A 16,379-nucleotide genomic window follows, 5' to 3' on the forward strand; every position below is an offset into this window, starting at 1 on the left:
ACACAGAATCCAAAGCAGGTTCCAGGCTCTAAGTTGTCAGCACAGAGCCCCACGTGGGACTCGAACTCATGAGCTATGAGATCATGATCTGAGCTGAAGTCGGAGGCTTAACAAACTGAGCCACCCAGGCACCCCCAGACAACACTGTTAAATACAGCATGACATAAGGAATGTTTATATAGCACACTACATTCAAAGTCATATTTTGTCTCTCAAAGTTCACAATTTTGTAACCCAGCAAACTATATTTCCTTCAAACACTACCAACCAGTTTTCTGATTTAGTCTTCTGCTTTTCTCAGGCTAACATCTCTAGAAGGTTTCTATAAAAGGTAGCAATTTTGAGAACTTTCAAAGTCAATGTAAAAGGACTTCTGGTTGCATTAACATTTTAATTAAGATGAGTAGAGAATTGTAACAAGATGAGAAGCTTAATTCTGCTGGCTAAACCTACTCTCGTAGAGGTATTTGAGGAGGATCAAAAATGGAATTCTTTTCGAACTCCTTTAATTCAGAACAGAATTAGGATTTGAAAGAAAGGATATGCAACTGAGAGTTTAATTTTCTGCCTTGAATTTAAAAAGTCCAAGTTCTAGCAGCTCTGGAGCCCCAGAATCCTAAGAAGTTAAGGCAGTCCTACAAGATCTACAGATTTTGTACTCTACATATAAGTCTATGCATGTGAGCCTTTATGTGGTCAGGCACTACAGCAGAAACAATCAACTTTGACTCAGTGCACAAATGGTAATAAGGTCTAGATGCATTCAAAAGTACTGAGTGAATGCAACAGGATATAGAATTTGATAAGAGAGAATTGTAACTTCAAGGATTCTATAATCTACTAAAGGAGAAAATAAAATACAAGAAACAACTACAATACAAGGCAGAAAATTTAACTAATGCTAAAATGGTTTTAAGTTTCTCTCAGAATACAGAAAGTCACATGGACAGACTGAGGAAGGCTTGAAGTGGAAGGCAGCATTGACCAGACTCCACATAGGGTGGACAGGATTTCAAGAGGCCAACTGTGGACTGGGAGAGTAGACAAGAATGTCGTGGGGGACAGCACAGGGAAAGGCTAAGAGGCAGGCCAGTCTAGTGGAATGGAGCAATTCCATTTTGTATGGGGCAGATGGTTTGTGAGAGGAAAGAATAAAAGATGGTGGCTCAGGTCAGGTCACATAGGACCACCTGTGTGGTCATAAACAATCTGCTACTATTAGCAGTTATGGAAGCCAGGGCATGGTGACCAAAGACATTTGTGACTTATCAAGGGTCCTCCTGTGTTTTGTTGAAGCTATCTTTATTAAAAGTATGCAGGGGCGCCTGGGTGGCTTGGTTGGTTGAGCATCCGACTTCGGCTCAGGTCATGATCTCACGGTCCGTGAGTTCGAGCCCCGCGTCGGGCTCTGTGCTGACAGCTCAGAGCCTGGAGCCTGTTTCAGATTCTGTGTCTCCCTCTCTCTCTGCCCCTCCCCTGTTCATTCTCTGTCTCTCTCTGTCTCAAAAATAAATAAATGTTAAAAAAAAATTAAAAAAAAAAAAGTATGCAACGTAAGCCAGGTTGCATAGATCTGTCCTCTACATGGATTTCAAAACATGATTTTAATAATTTTTATAACTGTCCACCTAAAACTACCAATTATTAATAAAATCCTCATGACCAAGCAGTTTCATATTGGAGAAGTCATGATTCCAATTGTGCTATATTTTGCTTGCAACATCTCTGTTTCAACAGGAAGTCACGGGGTCCTGACTGTTTAGCTTCCTTTGATCCTTTGAATTCCACTTGCCCTAAACACGAAGAGAATTCTACTCATCAGCTCTGCTAACGCTGTTCCCGTGTATAAATACTTATTCAGTGTGGCCTCCAAAACCCAACAACGACCTGGCTCTATTACTGATCCTATAGACATTGGAAAAATGCCATTTTGTATTACATACATTATGTATGTAAAGGACTTACATAAGCCTGGAATAAATTAAGATGTGTGACACCCTAATTCTTAGCAAATTTCTAAGTTTCATGGTGTGAAGTATTTAAATCAGAATTCCCTAACCAGCAAATTAAGATCTGTGGAAGATCCAGGAGCCTTACTGGTAACTCTTCAAGCTGGCTGCCACAGGTTTACGGTTGGGACAGTTCCTGATGGGACACTAAACAACCTGCCCACCACACCCTCCCCTTTTCATTGTCAGCAGCTCCCCCATATGTGTCTCATCATGCAATGTCAAGCTCTCTAGTAAGTAAACAATGATTCTTTTATACCAAAAGGCTGAGACACTGTGGTACACCTATTACAAGGAACACGTGCAAACTCTGTCACAGGATGAAGTCTGGGTAAGAAGATGGAAGAAAATGATGCAGAGAGTGAGCTTTGGGTGGGATGAATCTGGGTTCCTGAATCTGCTACTTATTTGCATCATGACATTGGAATATTGTCTTTCTGACCCTCTAGTTTCTCATTACTAACATTAAGACAGTGGCACCGACCTCCCAGTGTTGAGAGAGTTAGATGAGGGAATGGCTATTAAAGGACTAGTTCAGTGCCTGGCTCTACTGTCTCTTGATCAACTGAAATTTTTACCTTCACTGATAAAAATAATACTAGTGCTCGAACAGGATCAGAAATATTTTGAGTGAAAACTGTCTTGTAATCTAGTTAGGAAATGCTGACAAGTATGTCTTGAGGCTGAAAAGCGTTCAGTTACTCCTTTTAAACAAACATTATTCAGAAAATAACCTCACTCTTCAGGTGAACAATAACGGGACCCTTCATTTCCAGCTGTTTAACCACAGTCCAGTAGGCACTCAGTCAGAGACATCAGAGGCAAATATGTCCACAAGAGTGTTACATTTAGGCCCATCCTACACTTCAAATGCTTTGTGATACAGCCTTTCTAAGAAGGAATCTGGCTTAGGTTCTACTTTTCATTGCAAGTTTGTCTGGTTACATGTCTTTAGGAACTTACTTCACAATTTGATTTCATTTGTAAAACAAGAAAATCCAAATCCACTTCATTCCCTACAAAAGAGGTGAGGCGATGCCTCCGTTTCTGTGCACTTCGTACAATTCCAGGGGGAGCCGTGCACCTCCTGGTCTTTATAGGCTCGCATGCGATTATGACAGTTTTCCAGAAGATGGCTGTAAGCATTAAGTACTTGTACTAGGATTAATTGTTTTTATAACTACTTTTATAATGGAAAAACCATAAACTTAAAAAACTGTCAATAGGATACCAAAAAACAAAACAAAACAAAACAAAAAACCCCCAGAGATAGCAAGTTGTCCAAAATAATGAAAAACTTTAATCTACAAATGATTTCTGGTTTAGTCCAGTGTCTCGAGGATTTCATCTATTTCTTAAAGACACAGGATGTCATCATGTTTTCTGTTCAAAATATAGACCTACCCTAAGTTCATAAGTTTTATGCTGTGGAAACGTTTGCATTTTGAAATTCAAAAAGATGTTGCTTTGTGACATCTGATATGCTCCACATTAATCTTATTCTTGATAAGAGAATGCAAATTTGATTTCCTTCCAAATCTAACATTTGGAAATGTATATTATTTCTCCTTTGGAATATGGGATCATTTAGAATATAAATGACTACCTTGAAAAAAAGCTTACCTGGCTGAAGCCCATTCTCAGCTTTTTGTTTGTCTGCTCTGGGCACCGCTCCAGCTGTTTTGTAAATGATAACAGAACAGGATATTAACTTTTGGAGGATGAGCTGTCTACAACAGAGTTATGACATGCAAGTATCTAGTACTAAAAAGCATCAAAGCCTAGAACTGGCCAACATTGGTACTGTGGGTCTTTTAAGGCTGGGTCTAATTAAATTAATTAACTGAAGTATACCTCACCTTATTCCAAAAAAAGATTAAGGCAGTTTACATAATTAACAAACAACATGGTTAAAAAATTGCAATAGAAAAAAAAAAAAAAGAAAGTGAAGGAAAAGTAAATGACAAATACTAAGTACTCAAGAGGGATGTCAAGAAGGCAGTTGGAGTATGGGTTTCTTGAATGGGAATACCACAGAAATAGACTGGGGAGTCACTGGCGTATGGGGCAATACTCAAAGTCACAGGCTCGTTGAGGTCACCTAGAAACAGGACTTCACAGACAGAAGACAGTGGCCCAGAAATGGGCCCTCAGATGTGCCAACATTTAGAAACCAGAGAAGGAGTTGAGTTGCCAGCAGAAAAGACGGGAGGGAGAAAAGCAAGAAAACGAGAAGTGTGTTGTCATGGAAGTTACACAAAGAAAGTGCTTCCAGAAGGAAAAAGTAGGGGCGCCTGGGTGGCTCAGTCAGTTGAGCTTCCAACTTCAGCTCAGGTCATGATCTCACGGTTCGTGAGTTCGAGCCCCGTGTCAGGCTCTGTGCTGATAGCTCAGAGCTGCTTCGGATTCTGTGTCTCCCTCTCTGCCTCTCCCCCGCTCATGCTCTGTCTCTCTCAAAAAAAATTAACATTAAAAAAATTTTTAAATAAAGGAAGAAGGAAAAATTAGTCAACTGGGTTGAAGGTCTCCAAGAGGTCAGATAAGAAGTGACTATTGCATTTGGTCACTGGTGGCCTCACAAGACAGTCCAGTGAAGTAGTAGGGGCAAGGATGAAGTGAGGAGATAGAAGGCAAGGAAGCAGAAACAATAATTACAGATTAGAAAAGTAAGGGGTTTTCCCCAGGATTAGATTAAGGCATATGGCCCCTCTGTCAAATTAATCATTTGGTGTTCTTTTCACTAATAGCCATTCTATGTACATCCATCCCTTCCACAAGCAATGCTGAGCATGAAGGTGGAGAAGCCATCCCCCACCCTCCTGTACCCCAAGGTCCCTCTCCACTCCAGTGAGCAGCTTCTGGCGGCCTCAGGCCTGCACACCTCACCCAGCTTCACCACAGCCTGCAGTGACTTAGCAGCCTGGGGACAAACTATTGTGAGCTCGGGCAGCAGAACAAAGTTTTCCTTCTAATCATAATACGGCACTGTCCCTCAAAGGAGATTTGGTAAATACAGATTTTCTTCATCTTTCCTTCTGATGTGTGACTGATTCTAATAAGACTAGTGCTCTGGACACCTGACATGACTGACCTACCCAATCCTCACTCAGCCCCTCATAAAAGGTGGCTGAGGAAAGGTATCCAAGGGATAGAAACTAGTTTTGGTGTCATGGAGGGAAGGCAGAAACCATGTCATTTCTTTTCATTTCTGCAACTTTCTCTGTTCTCAGTCTATAAGACCTTCCCAAAGTTTATCTGAACCTCGGCACACTGGTTTTAAATGCAGTTTTCATTCGGAGTCATCCATTTGGTATAAAGATCCCCATCCTCGTTCACATAAGCCATTCTAGGTGAAGACACAATGTGTCTTCAATGAAAATTAAGTTTAGGCTATTCTGTCACTCCCTCAAAGTTCCAATAAAGCCAGTTTACCTCAAAACTCGCCATGAGTTCCTCCACAGATGTGTAGCCAAATTCTGATGGTAGCCGATGCTCAGAAAAAAAGTACAGAAGAATCTCCCTAGGAATAGGAGCACAGCAGAGATGGTGATGTACCAGGAAGAGGGATGCAGCACTCACCTGTGAGAACTGGGTATCTCCTGGGTGTTAAACATCTCGGCAAAGATGAACATTCGTGCCCACCAAATGGTTTTACCACTGTCATCAAAGTCTTCCTCAAAAAGCACAGACTGGGGAAAGGGAGGCGGGTGTGCCTATAAAAGGGCAACAGGAGGAATCCTCATGGTGATGAACTGTTCTATATCTGTGTCAATGCCAAGATTCTGTGATAGTGTTACCACTGAGAGAAACTAGGTAAAGGGCACAAGGGATCTCTCTGTATTATTTTTCACAACTGCATGTAAACCTACACTTATCTTAAAATTAAAAGTTAATTTAAAAAAGATAGGTAGAAGGGCACCTGGGTGGCTCAGTCGGTTGAGCATAGGACTTCAGCGCAGGTCATGATCTCACAGTTCCTGACTTTGAGACCCGCTCAGCATGGAGCCCTCTTTGGATCCTCTGACCCACCCCCTGCCCTTCCCCTGCTTTCTTGCTCTCTCTTTCTCAAAAATAAACAAACCTTTAAAATTTTTTTTAAAAATTAAAAATTACTGAAAAAGTAAGAAAGAGAAAAAGAAAGTAGAAGGAAAGAAAAAGAAGGAAGGAAAGAGAAAGGAAGGAAGGAAAGGAGGGGGAGGGAGGGACAGAGAGAGAGAGAGAAAGGCAGAAAACAAGCATGATCTCACAATGCCCATCCATAATCAAGCAGCCCAGGGACGCCCTGCACCTTCTTGAGTGTTCTCAAGAGAACTCAAGTTCTAAGAAAACTTAGCATTGCAAAATACCTGGAGGAAAGACATTGTCTAGTGACTTTTTTTTCCCTAAGAAAACCAAAGAACTTAACTCTCCAGAGTAATTCCTTTTATCCAGGGATCCACAGATACGGGATACTCTTAGGAATCCTATGCGAACCCTGATCTTTCCAGTGATTGGCCATTGTTCTGACAGGTGCTTCATTTTGCCAAGAGGCAGTAGCGCCCCACCCCTGTAGTGTGACAGGTTTTTTAGGATTAATCACCTAGATGACACATATTTCATTCCTGGGAGAATATGAAATCTAGAAATTTATAGCTACTATATCTTAAAGGTGTATAAGAGTGTTTTTATGTTGAAGGGTTCTAAGAACCTCAGGTAAATTACCCAAGGGATTTACAAAGCTTTTCAATTGTGAAATAATATGGCACACAAAAGGTAAAATGGCTGTTTCCCACATAATTTACATTCCTAGTGTTTTAAGTGTATTATTGGTTTTAATACTCATTTATAGTTTTAAAGAGATTCAATCCAAAACATTAAAAATCCTCAGCATGGCACAACATCAAATGTAACACACAAACACACACTCCCCTCAGAATGATTCCAGGTATGTGAGAGGAGCAGAAATCAGATGGCATGGAAAGAAAAGCTGTAACTAGAGTCCCAAGGAAAGGGGACTTGTGGTCACTTTTACGGCTAGTTTGGTGGGGCAGAAGGGGTGAGGTCTTTTACACAAGCCACTCCTCTCTCTCCCTAAATCCAGCCTCCCATTCCTCCAACACAGGGTTCAAGCCTCTCCTGAGCAACATGTGGTCATACATTTTCTCCTGTGGTTATACATTTTTTTGGGTTTAGATTTAGAGCAAATCAGCAATCTTCTAAGGAGGTACCTCCAGAGAAACAAATATTACGTGGTGGCGACATCTGGTTGGGACTGAGAGAACGTTGAAGGGGCAGGTCGGGGAGACCAAAAGGTCTGGATTAGTTCTGAATTATTCTCAACCTGTGGAATTTCTACATCAGAACTCACACCAAACATCATCTATAGTCTAAATAATTTCTCACAAATACATACTATTATTTCTAAAGATAGACAGACATTATTTTAAAATAAAACACAACTTTGTTTGAAAGTTTTACAGCTTTTGCTGTGTCGTATTTTCTCAAGACACTCAAGGTCATTAACCCCATAGGTAGTCCCTGAACCCCGCTATGACATAGCTTTTTCCCAGTAGCACCTGACAGAGCCTGGCATTGTGCCCCCATGCTGGGAACCCACACATTCTTATTACACGGAAGTCAGGCTGGTGGGTGGTACGGACAGCGAGAAATGCTGGGATGTGAAAGCGAATACACCACCATGGGCACTGTGACAGGGGCCCACACCATCATGGGGAGTCCTAAAGGAGGAGGAGGAGTTAGCTGGCTGTGGGGCAGGAGGGCAGCGGAATGTGAAGGAAGTATTCTAGGCCAACTGCACTACGTGCTGGGGACAAGCATTTTCTGGCAATATTGAGCCCCCTGGCCACATTCAACCACTCTTTACAAAGTGCTAGAAAGGTGTTAAGTGCTACTCTATGTTTTATAGTATATATAACCTCATGTAATCTTCATGGAAACTCTTTGGTTGAGGAATTATTCTCACCTTGAGCTGCTATGGTTTCCTGATTATTACGGACCCACCCCCGCCACAGGCCCTAGCAGGTCCCCTGCACTTTCCTTTGTCTCTAACCTTCTAGGACCTCTGGTTTCTGCCTTTTATTCTCTCCTCCACAGAGCTGCTGATAATTAGCTTTTCCCTTGGGGATTCTGTCCCACAAAACTGATGAGACAGAGGACAAAGTATACAGGTCCTGCAGTCTCCAAGCACAAACACACAGACCTTTTCCTTTTTCTGAAAGATAAATTAGGAAAAAAAAACTGTCATATGCTGTTAGAAAACTGTAAGATACTAAAAATCACAGAAGAGGAGTCTGAATGCAGTTACGAACTCTTAAAAAATTCCTTCATTTATTGTCTTGAGTCCCTTTCTTCAGTGATCTTCCTTGATGATATCTTCTTTTGTATCTTATCAAACCTCTCTCCACTCACAAACTTCAGGTGTCCTTTAGGACGGTCATAGTGATTCTCTAATCCATGAAAGGTCCTTCAAGGACACATGACAGCACAAAACTCTAGGAATAAATTGGTGTCTGTTCACTAGTATCCACTTAATCAGGTGGACACTGTGCATTCTGGGAGATTCATGGGTCAAGTCCTGCCTTTTCAACAGGACTCTTGTCCCACCAGAAACAGCCCTTCTTCCCTTGGAGCATTTACTCACAATTCTACCCCCAGGCTTGACAATAAAATCAGGAAAATGTCTTTGTTTAACTCTGTCTCTCTTCTCAAGAATTTAAGAAGCAAATATCCTAAAGATCTTCTAGAACTGTTACTTGCATCCAGGACCATAGGAGGTCCTTGGCTATGATCCCCATCTCACTTAATTCCTATCAAATCCATATCTGTATCTGCAAGCTTGAATTGGAAGTTTTTAAAGAGTTCAACTAGCTGAGCTCCAACAATGGGTCAGCACCGCTTCCATCTGCGATGGCCAAGCTGTGCAAAGCTGCAGCTAAGGGCCATTTCCTTTTCACTCCACAGTCATATTCCCTTCTCAACAGAACAGCTTTTTTTCTTCAGAAAAGTCTCTTACTTGCATTAATACAGCTCCATTCTCTCTGGACATGAGCAGGGAAACACAGAGGCACCTGCTCATCCAGATGCTCTTCTAAAAAGTAACCTAGTTCATGGAAAAAGAGCAAGCCTCTTACTTGAGGTGGTTTGAAACTCTCTTCTCCATCCCAGTGAAAGAGAAAGACGAGGATGAATAGAAACAGCACAGCTTCACTTTCTAAACCCAGGAATTAGATCACAGTTTCCGACAGACCCCAATTGCTAGTGTTATTTACTCTTGTGGGCTTTCTTTTGCATCAGTAACTGGGAGCAACCTGTAACAAGTGCCATACGTTATTTTTTTTAAGTTTATTTTGAGAGCGAGTGCATGCATGCTTGCCAGCAGGGGGAAGGGCAGAGAGAAGAAGAAAGAGAATCCCAAGCAGGCTCCACGCTGATCTCAGATCTCACAAATCGCAAGATCATGACCTGAGCTGAAATCAAGAGTGGGACACTTAACCAACTGAGCCACCCAGGCGCCCCATGACTTCCTTTTTAAAATTTAATTTTTGATACTTTTAAAATGTCAGCTTACATAGGTTTTTGTAGAATTGAAATAAATGAAGTCCGCCTGATTGTCAAGTTTACATATACGACAATAAACTGAAACAAAGTGTTATAAGGTTAGCAGTTAAAAGCAAGGACTATGAGAGCAGACCACCAGGATTCAAATTCCTGCTCTACTATGCAAGAATTATGCAAAGCTGGGCAAAGTAGTAAACCTCTACAAGCCTCAATTTTCTCATCTGTAAAAAGTGGATAATGAAAGTCTCTGTTTACAGGGCTGTTGAAAGGTTTAAGTGAGTTAACGTATGCAAAGCTTATAGGACAGCGCCCAGAACACAGGAAGCACATAATAAATATGTATTATTATTATTATTATTATTATTATTATTATTATTATATCATCATTATTATTGAGAGTGACTTGAGATTTGATAGTACTCTAATATTTAGGACCAACTGATACAATTTAACAGTCTGGATCTCATCTACCTCTGACTTAACACAACTCAGTCACACCCCATCATCTGAAAATATTTTAATATCCAACAATTCTCTTCACTGCATTTTACATTAGTCCCTTTCAATTTCATTAAAAGTATTCTTTGAATATCTACTAATATATGTCAGACACAATGTGGAAAATCCAATCTATTTTCAAAGATGTTATTCTATTTGGGGATTAAATAAACTAATACACATAAAAAAAAGTAATATAAGACAGGAAAACGCTAAACTGAGTATTATCAGGTAGTGAAAATGAACACTGAAAACTACTATTTTTATTAATTTTATTCCATTAACATGAACTAAACAGAAGTGGCCAGACTCCACTTTGGCAGTGTGGAAAGGGATAAGGATGCAGTCATGTACAAAGTGAACCAAGTAGAGGGAAAGGATTCTAATGACTGTCCTTATAATGGGACAAGCAAGGCAAATCCGGTGAAACATGGTACCCTCCACATTCTACACAGCTAGCCACAATCTTCACGCCTTGAGAAATTTGAAGTCTAGTTAACACAAGGAATAACATGTGGACCAAATACAGGATAGCACAGCACGGGGGGGGGGGAGAAACATAACAAAGAAGACAAGAAATCTGTTTTCACCAGTGAAATGTGAGAAAACACACCGCTAAAGGCAAAAGAGGAGACTGATCAATGAGGAGCTCATCTTGTTCCAGTTAAGCTTTGTGTTCTGTACAATTCTTTTTCCACTTAATACTTCTGTAAAACAATCACCACAAAAAAACTCAAGCTGGGACAGAAAAGAGCTGATTTATTAATATGTTTGGCTTTCAGAGTCTTTGGTTGGTAATAGTATGATGATTTCAAGCACCAAAGATTCTATGTGTTCATCAGGAAGATGGTTTCCGGGAAATTTTTATTTTCCAGTGATGCCTAACTATAGAAGTGAATGTACTTTGAAGTCTCAGCACCTTCAATCACATTATCTCCTTTTAGATCACACGTAACATTAAAATTAATAGTAACGATACACTTAAATGCATAACAAAAATTAGCCAAGGAAAAAATAAGGAAAATGATGATATATAGCAGAGTATCCAAACTCTACTGCAACACAACCAGACAGCTCTCCAGGTCTTAGTGTGAAGAGGAGCAAAGGATGTGTGTGTGTTACAAAATGTGTGTGTACATGTATACGCACACACACTTACATACATGTGTATGTTTCTGTATGTATATGTATGTAAGTGCATATATATGTACAGTTATATATATGTGTGTATGTGTGTGAATACGGGGGTTAAGAAGAGCATGAGACTCCAAATCAAGGAACCTAGGCTGAAACCCAGCCCTGTCCTAGCAGCTGTGTAACTGAGACTTTAAGTGTGTTTGTTTCTCCAAGCTTCAGTTTCATCATACATTCTTTAAAAAGTTAGAAATAATATCAACCTCCTAAGGTGGTGGCAGTAAGGAGCTAACATATACAAGACACTTGAGTGAATGCCTAAAATATACTAACAGCTCAAACACAATAGCTATTATTATCAAGAAGGCCTGGTTCACACGAAGCAATGTCCTAATCATGAGACATGTGGTCATTTTTAGTAATATGCACACATTTTATTGATATATACAGGCACATTCACATATATAACTTATTTTTTTATTTTTTTAAATATTTTTTAATGTTTATTTATTTTTAAATTTTTTTTTTTAACGTTTATTTATTTTTGGGACAGAGAGAGACAGAGCATGAACGGGGGAGGGGCAGAGAAAGAGGGAGACACAGAATCGGAAACAGGCTCCAGGCTCTGAGCCATCAGCCCAGAGCCTGACGCGGGGCTCGAACTCAGGGACCGTGAGATCGTGACCTGGTTGAAGTCGGACGCTTAACCGACTGCGCCACCCAGGCGCCCCAAATGTTTATTTATTTTTAAGAGAGAGAGAGAGAGATAGAGCACGAGTGGGAGGAAGGCAAGAGAGAGGGAGACACAGAATCTGAAGCAGGCTCCAGGCTCTGAGTTGTCAGCACAGAGCCCAACGTGGGGCTCGAACCCACAAACTGTGAGATCATGACTTGAGCCGAAGTCGGACCCTTAACCGATTGAGCCACCCGGGCGCCCCACATATATAATTTATTGCATGTGATGCATCGTAGTGCTCAACTGACATGCATGAATCTTGGAACCAGTAAGGAATAAACCAAAATTCAAATTTATGGCTACCTAACTTCAAAACTGAGGATCTTACATATTACTTCTGGACAAATACTGAAAAGAACTGGTTGGAGAATCCCATTCTTTAGGGACTATACTGTAGACCATGGCAGTATGAGACTGACATCCATCCAGATCATTTGACAAGTGACCTTTTTCAATCTCATGATACCCGTACAACACTGAGGTCTGGCCTGCTTCCTCCTCTTTCCCAGGCTAGAGCTTGCCAACTCAGGTACTACGGCAGATTTAGTGGTCAAAACTTAAGTGTTCAGAAATGCAGCACTCTGGCTTTATTTCTGGGTCAACAACTTGCCTCTGGATCCCTAGTATCATTAGTGAAGATGTGTCCTGATGCAAAGTCCAAGCAGATCCACCTACATAGAACCAAGAGTGCTTCCTCCTTTCTCCTGGGACAGGAGGGATACTAGTAATATGTGCCCAAGGGAACATATATGCTCATATATGCTCACATATGCAGAGCCCCCACAGCCCTGGATGTTGCCATAGAAATTTCCACAAAGCCCAGGACAACTGCAGAACTGAGTTTGAGTATTGCAGTGGTTTGCAGTCTATTTTCACACACAAGAACATAGCCTGGACCTGAGCGTATGTGTATGCCCCACCTCAACACTTCTTTTTGCCAACTCTCTAATTTCATTCTTCGCCAGCTATCTTCTTCAGGCAGCTTTTGCAGTCATCACTGATCCGGAAGTCAAAGTAACTGTCTTAATGGAAAATACTATTCCGGCCAGGTCCTCTGGTGTGTTCTCCTGGGCTGAAAGCCTCTCACTTTACAACCCAGGCCACTCACAGTCTGTGAACCCCAACCAAACCAATTGGCTCCATTAATTTAGAGGTGTTACTGCTCCTGCCCCTCCCTCTCTCTATGTCACCTATTTTAGAGCACTCTTCTGTATACTAACTTCTTTGGCCCCCTCCTATCCTTGGTCCCTATTGGGAAAAATTCCGAATCCTGGACTTTATCCCCTCTCTTTCTCCATTCTTTGGGAACTGAGATCCAGACATCTAAATTCCTCATTTAACCTGCCCACAAATGTTAACATTCTACACTGAACCAAAAAGTAAAACTCAATTTCCCTTGGTAAGTTTAGTATCTAAAGCTACAATAGGAGAATTTGTAGAAGGCCATACAAATGTCATGAGGGTCTTTGTCAGGCAAAAACCAAACAACTAAAAAAATAAAAGAAAGAGGAAGGAAGGGAGGGAGGAAGGAAGAAATTCATAACACCCAGGACAGAACATCCACTATACTGCCAGACCATGTAACAACAGGCAGTTAGTGACTATAGTTCTATTTCAAGACAAATTTAACCCATGGTGCATCTGTATCAGTGTAGTTAGGGAACAAGTCATAAAGTCATTCTATTGAATCTTAACAACTTTAAGGCTCAGTAGGGGGAAAAAAAGAAGATCAAGAGTTGTCACTGCTTAGAAAGTTCAACAAAGCATATGGAAATATGTTAGCAAATATGTTTACCTTAAATTGGACGTCAGTTTTCTTACTGTTTCTTTGACATATGTGCTTTGAGAAGACTTTGTCAGTGAAGAAGTAACTCCACAACCACTATACACGGAAAAGCTGGCACTGTCTCCAGAACGTGGACTTAAGTCTTCCATCAGTGCACTGCGCAAAAACAAGCTGAGGCTTACAATTTCAAAGTGGGCATCACATTAGATACTCATAAATTCAGAAACATTAATACGTGACAAATGGAATGTTAATACACCACAAATGAGAGCAAGGCCATAAATATGCTAAAAACTACCATTTACGAATTCTCAATTAGAAAAATTACTATTTATTCCTGACAAATCTTGTTCCAAGGTTTTTGGGGAGCCACAATTAAACAGAATTGACAGTAATGTATTCTTAGCAACAGTAGTCACATACCATTTGTCTCATTGGCCGAAAGGGGATCTTAAACTAAAGTTCTATTTTAGCCTGGGGAAAGGTACATACAGAAATAAAACAAAAAGGGGCAAAGTCCGTTGAAAGAATAACTTAGTCAAGATCTGGAAGAAGAAGAGTGTTCCAGGTGATGTGTAATGATCCCTGGCAGAAATGAGGTAGGACTGCTGGAAGAGTTAAGGGCCAGGGCTGCAGGGGTGGCGTGCAGGGGAAGAAGAAGAAAGGGGGAGAGGCGGGGGCTGGCGCTCGTGGCCATGGGGTGGAACTGGAGTTTATCTGAAGCAAAGTAGGCACTACCACTGGAGAGTTTCTTGTGTAGTGTATTGTGTTAATGAGACCCAAAGCTTTCAGTATTGTGGTAACAAAAAAAGTTTAAGAGGTCTGGGAAAACATGCAATTTGGAAGACAAAGCTATGTAGGCAGGAAGGGGTCCAATCAAGGAGGGTTCTGCTTGCCAAGCAAGGAGGAGATTGTAATCCTTTCAATGCTAACGTTAAGACCACAGCTCTAAAAAGTTTTATATATTTATACCGTATGGGCCGTTTAAAAATTGGATAACAGTTTAATCAAATGGAATGTGTTTCTACTGTCAACAGACTTTTGGCATTAATTCACTAACTTCAGCTGATATTTCACTTAAGATTAAGAACATTGTAACTAATGCTTGTCTATTAAAGAATACTTGCACAATATTGGAAGCCCATTGACTATAGATTCCTTTATGCTGAAATTTTATTAGTCTTTTTAAAAAATTTTTAGGGCGCCTGGGTGGCGCAGTCGGTTAAGCGTCCGACTTCAGCCAGGTCACGATCTCGCGGTCCGTGAGTTCGAGCCCCGCGTCGGGCTCTGGGCTGATGGCTCAGAGCCTGGAGCCTGTTTCCGATTCTGTGTCTCCCTCTCTCTCTGCCCCTCCCCCGTTCATGCTCTGTCTCTCTCTGTCCCAAAAAAATAAATAAACGTTGAAAAAAAAAAAAAATTTTAAAAAAAATTTTTGTAAATTTTTATTTATTTTTGAGAGAGAGACAGAGCACGAGCAGGGGAGGCACAGAGGAGACACAGAATCTGAAGCAGGCTCCAAGCTCTGAGCTATCAGCACAGAGACAGACACGGGGCTCCAACTCATGAACTGAGAGATCATGACCTGAGCTAAAGTTGGAAGCTTAACTGACTGAGCCACCCAGGCACCCCTAAAGTAGTCTTCTAAGCAGTCTGTGTGCGTACCTCACAGAACTGTGCTGAGGGTTACCCCGGAAGTTAGCTCAATGCCGGGGCGCCTGGGTGGCCCAGTTGGTTAAACGTCCAACTTCAGCACAGGTCATGATCTCACAGCTTGTGAGTTCAAGCCCCACATTGGGCTCTGTGTTGATGGTGCAAAGCCTACTTGGGATTCTCTCTCTGTCCCTCTCTGACCTTCCCCCACTTCCTCTAAGTTTTTTCCTCTAAAAAACCTTAAAGAAAAGAATTTAGCCCAATGCCTACTCTTAGTAAGTGCTCAGTCAAAAGTGCTTAGCACCTAATTATTATTGTTATTATGATCTTCCTTATCATCACGACCACTATTAATGAGTTTGATAAGATTCTTCCACTAAGATTGTTTTAGGGACACCTGGGTGGTTCAGTAGGTTAAGCGTCTGACTCTTGGTTTCAGCTCAGGTAATGATCTCACTGTGAGCGGGCTCTGCACTGGCAGCCTGGGGCCTGCTTGGGATTCTCTGTCTCTCTCTCTCTGCCCCTCCCCCACTTGCGCTGTCTCTGTCTCTCTCAAAACAAACTTAAAAAGAAAAGACTGTCTACGGTCTTAATTAGACCATAGTTCTAACATTCATGCCATAGATATAATTCCAAGATGATTCAAAACAACACACAACTTCATACAAAGCTAAAAGTAACATATCACACACACACACACACACACACACACACACACACACAATGTGCTTTAGTTTTTTGGATAGATTTTAAAATTTAACTCAAATTTTAATAAATAACTCTAGGTTAAACCACTATCCATAAAGTGGCCTAGCAACATCATGGGGGAAAAGCTGGACCATTTATTCAATCAACAAATGTATCATCTTTTGAGTCAGTTGCTATTCTGGACACCAATGACACAGAGGTGAGCAAGTCAGCCCTGCTCTTATGGAGTGAGTTAGGTCCTAGTGAAAAATATACAAAATCAGCAAGGTAGAATGTAAAATATTAAAATAAATAGATGATT

The 16,379-nt window shown here is 41.0% G+C and overlaps 1 protein-coding gene across 1 annotated transcript in view; it reads right to left on the reverse strand.

Moving 5' to 3' along the window:
* Positions 1-16,379, reverse strand: part of MORC1 (MORC family CW-type zinc finger 1) — a 152,681-nt gene that overhangs the window by 6,636 nt on the left and 129,666 nt on the right. The window contains exons 20-22 of the mRNA XM_045500974.1: positions 13,730-13,876; positions 5,442-5,529; positions 3,633-3,686 (exon numbers count right to left, since the gene is read on the reverse strand). Coding sequence (XP_045356930.1) covers positions 3,633-3,686; positions 5,442-5,529; positions 13,730-13,876 — 289 coding nt within the window. The remainder of the gene's footprint in view (positions 1-3,632; positions 3,687-5,441; positions 5,530-13,729; positions 13,877-16,379) is intronic.

Source organism: Leopardus geoffroyi, chromosome C2 (assembly GCF_018350155.1).
Source record: "Leopardus geoffroyi isolate Oge1 chromosome C2, O.geoffroyi_Oge1_pat1.0, whole genome shotgun sequence".
Lineage (NCBI taxonomy): Eukaryota > Metazoa > Chordata > Mammalia > Carnivora > Felidae > Leopardus > Leopardus geoffroyi.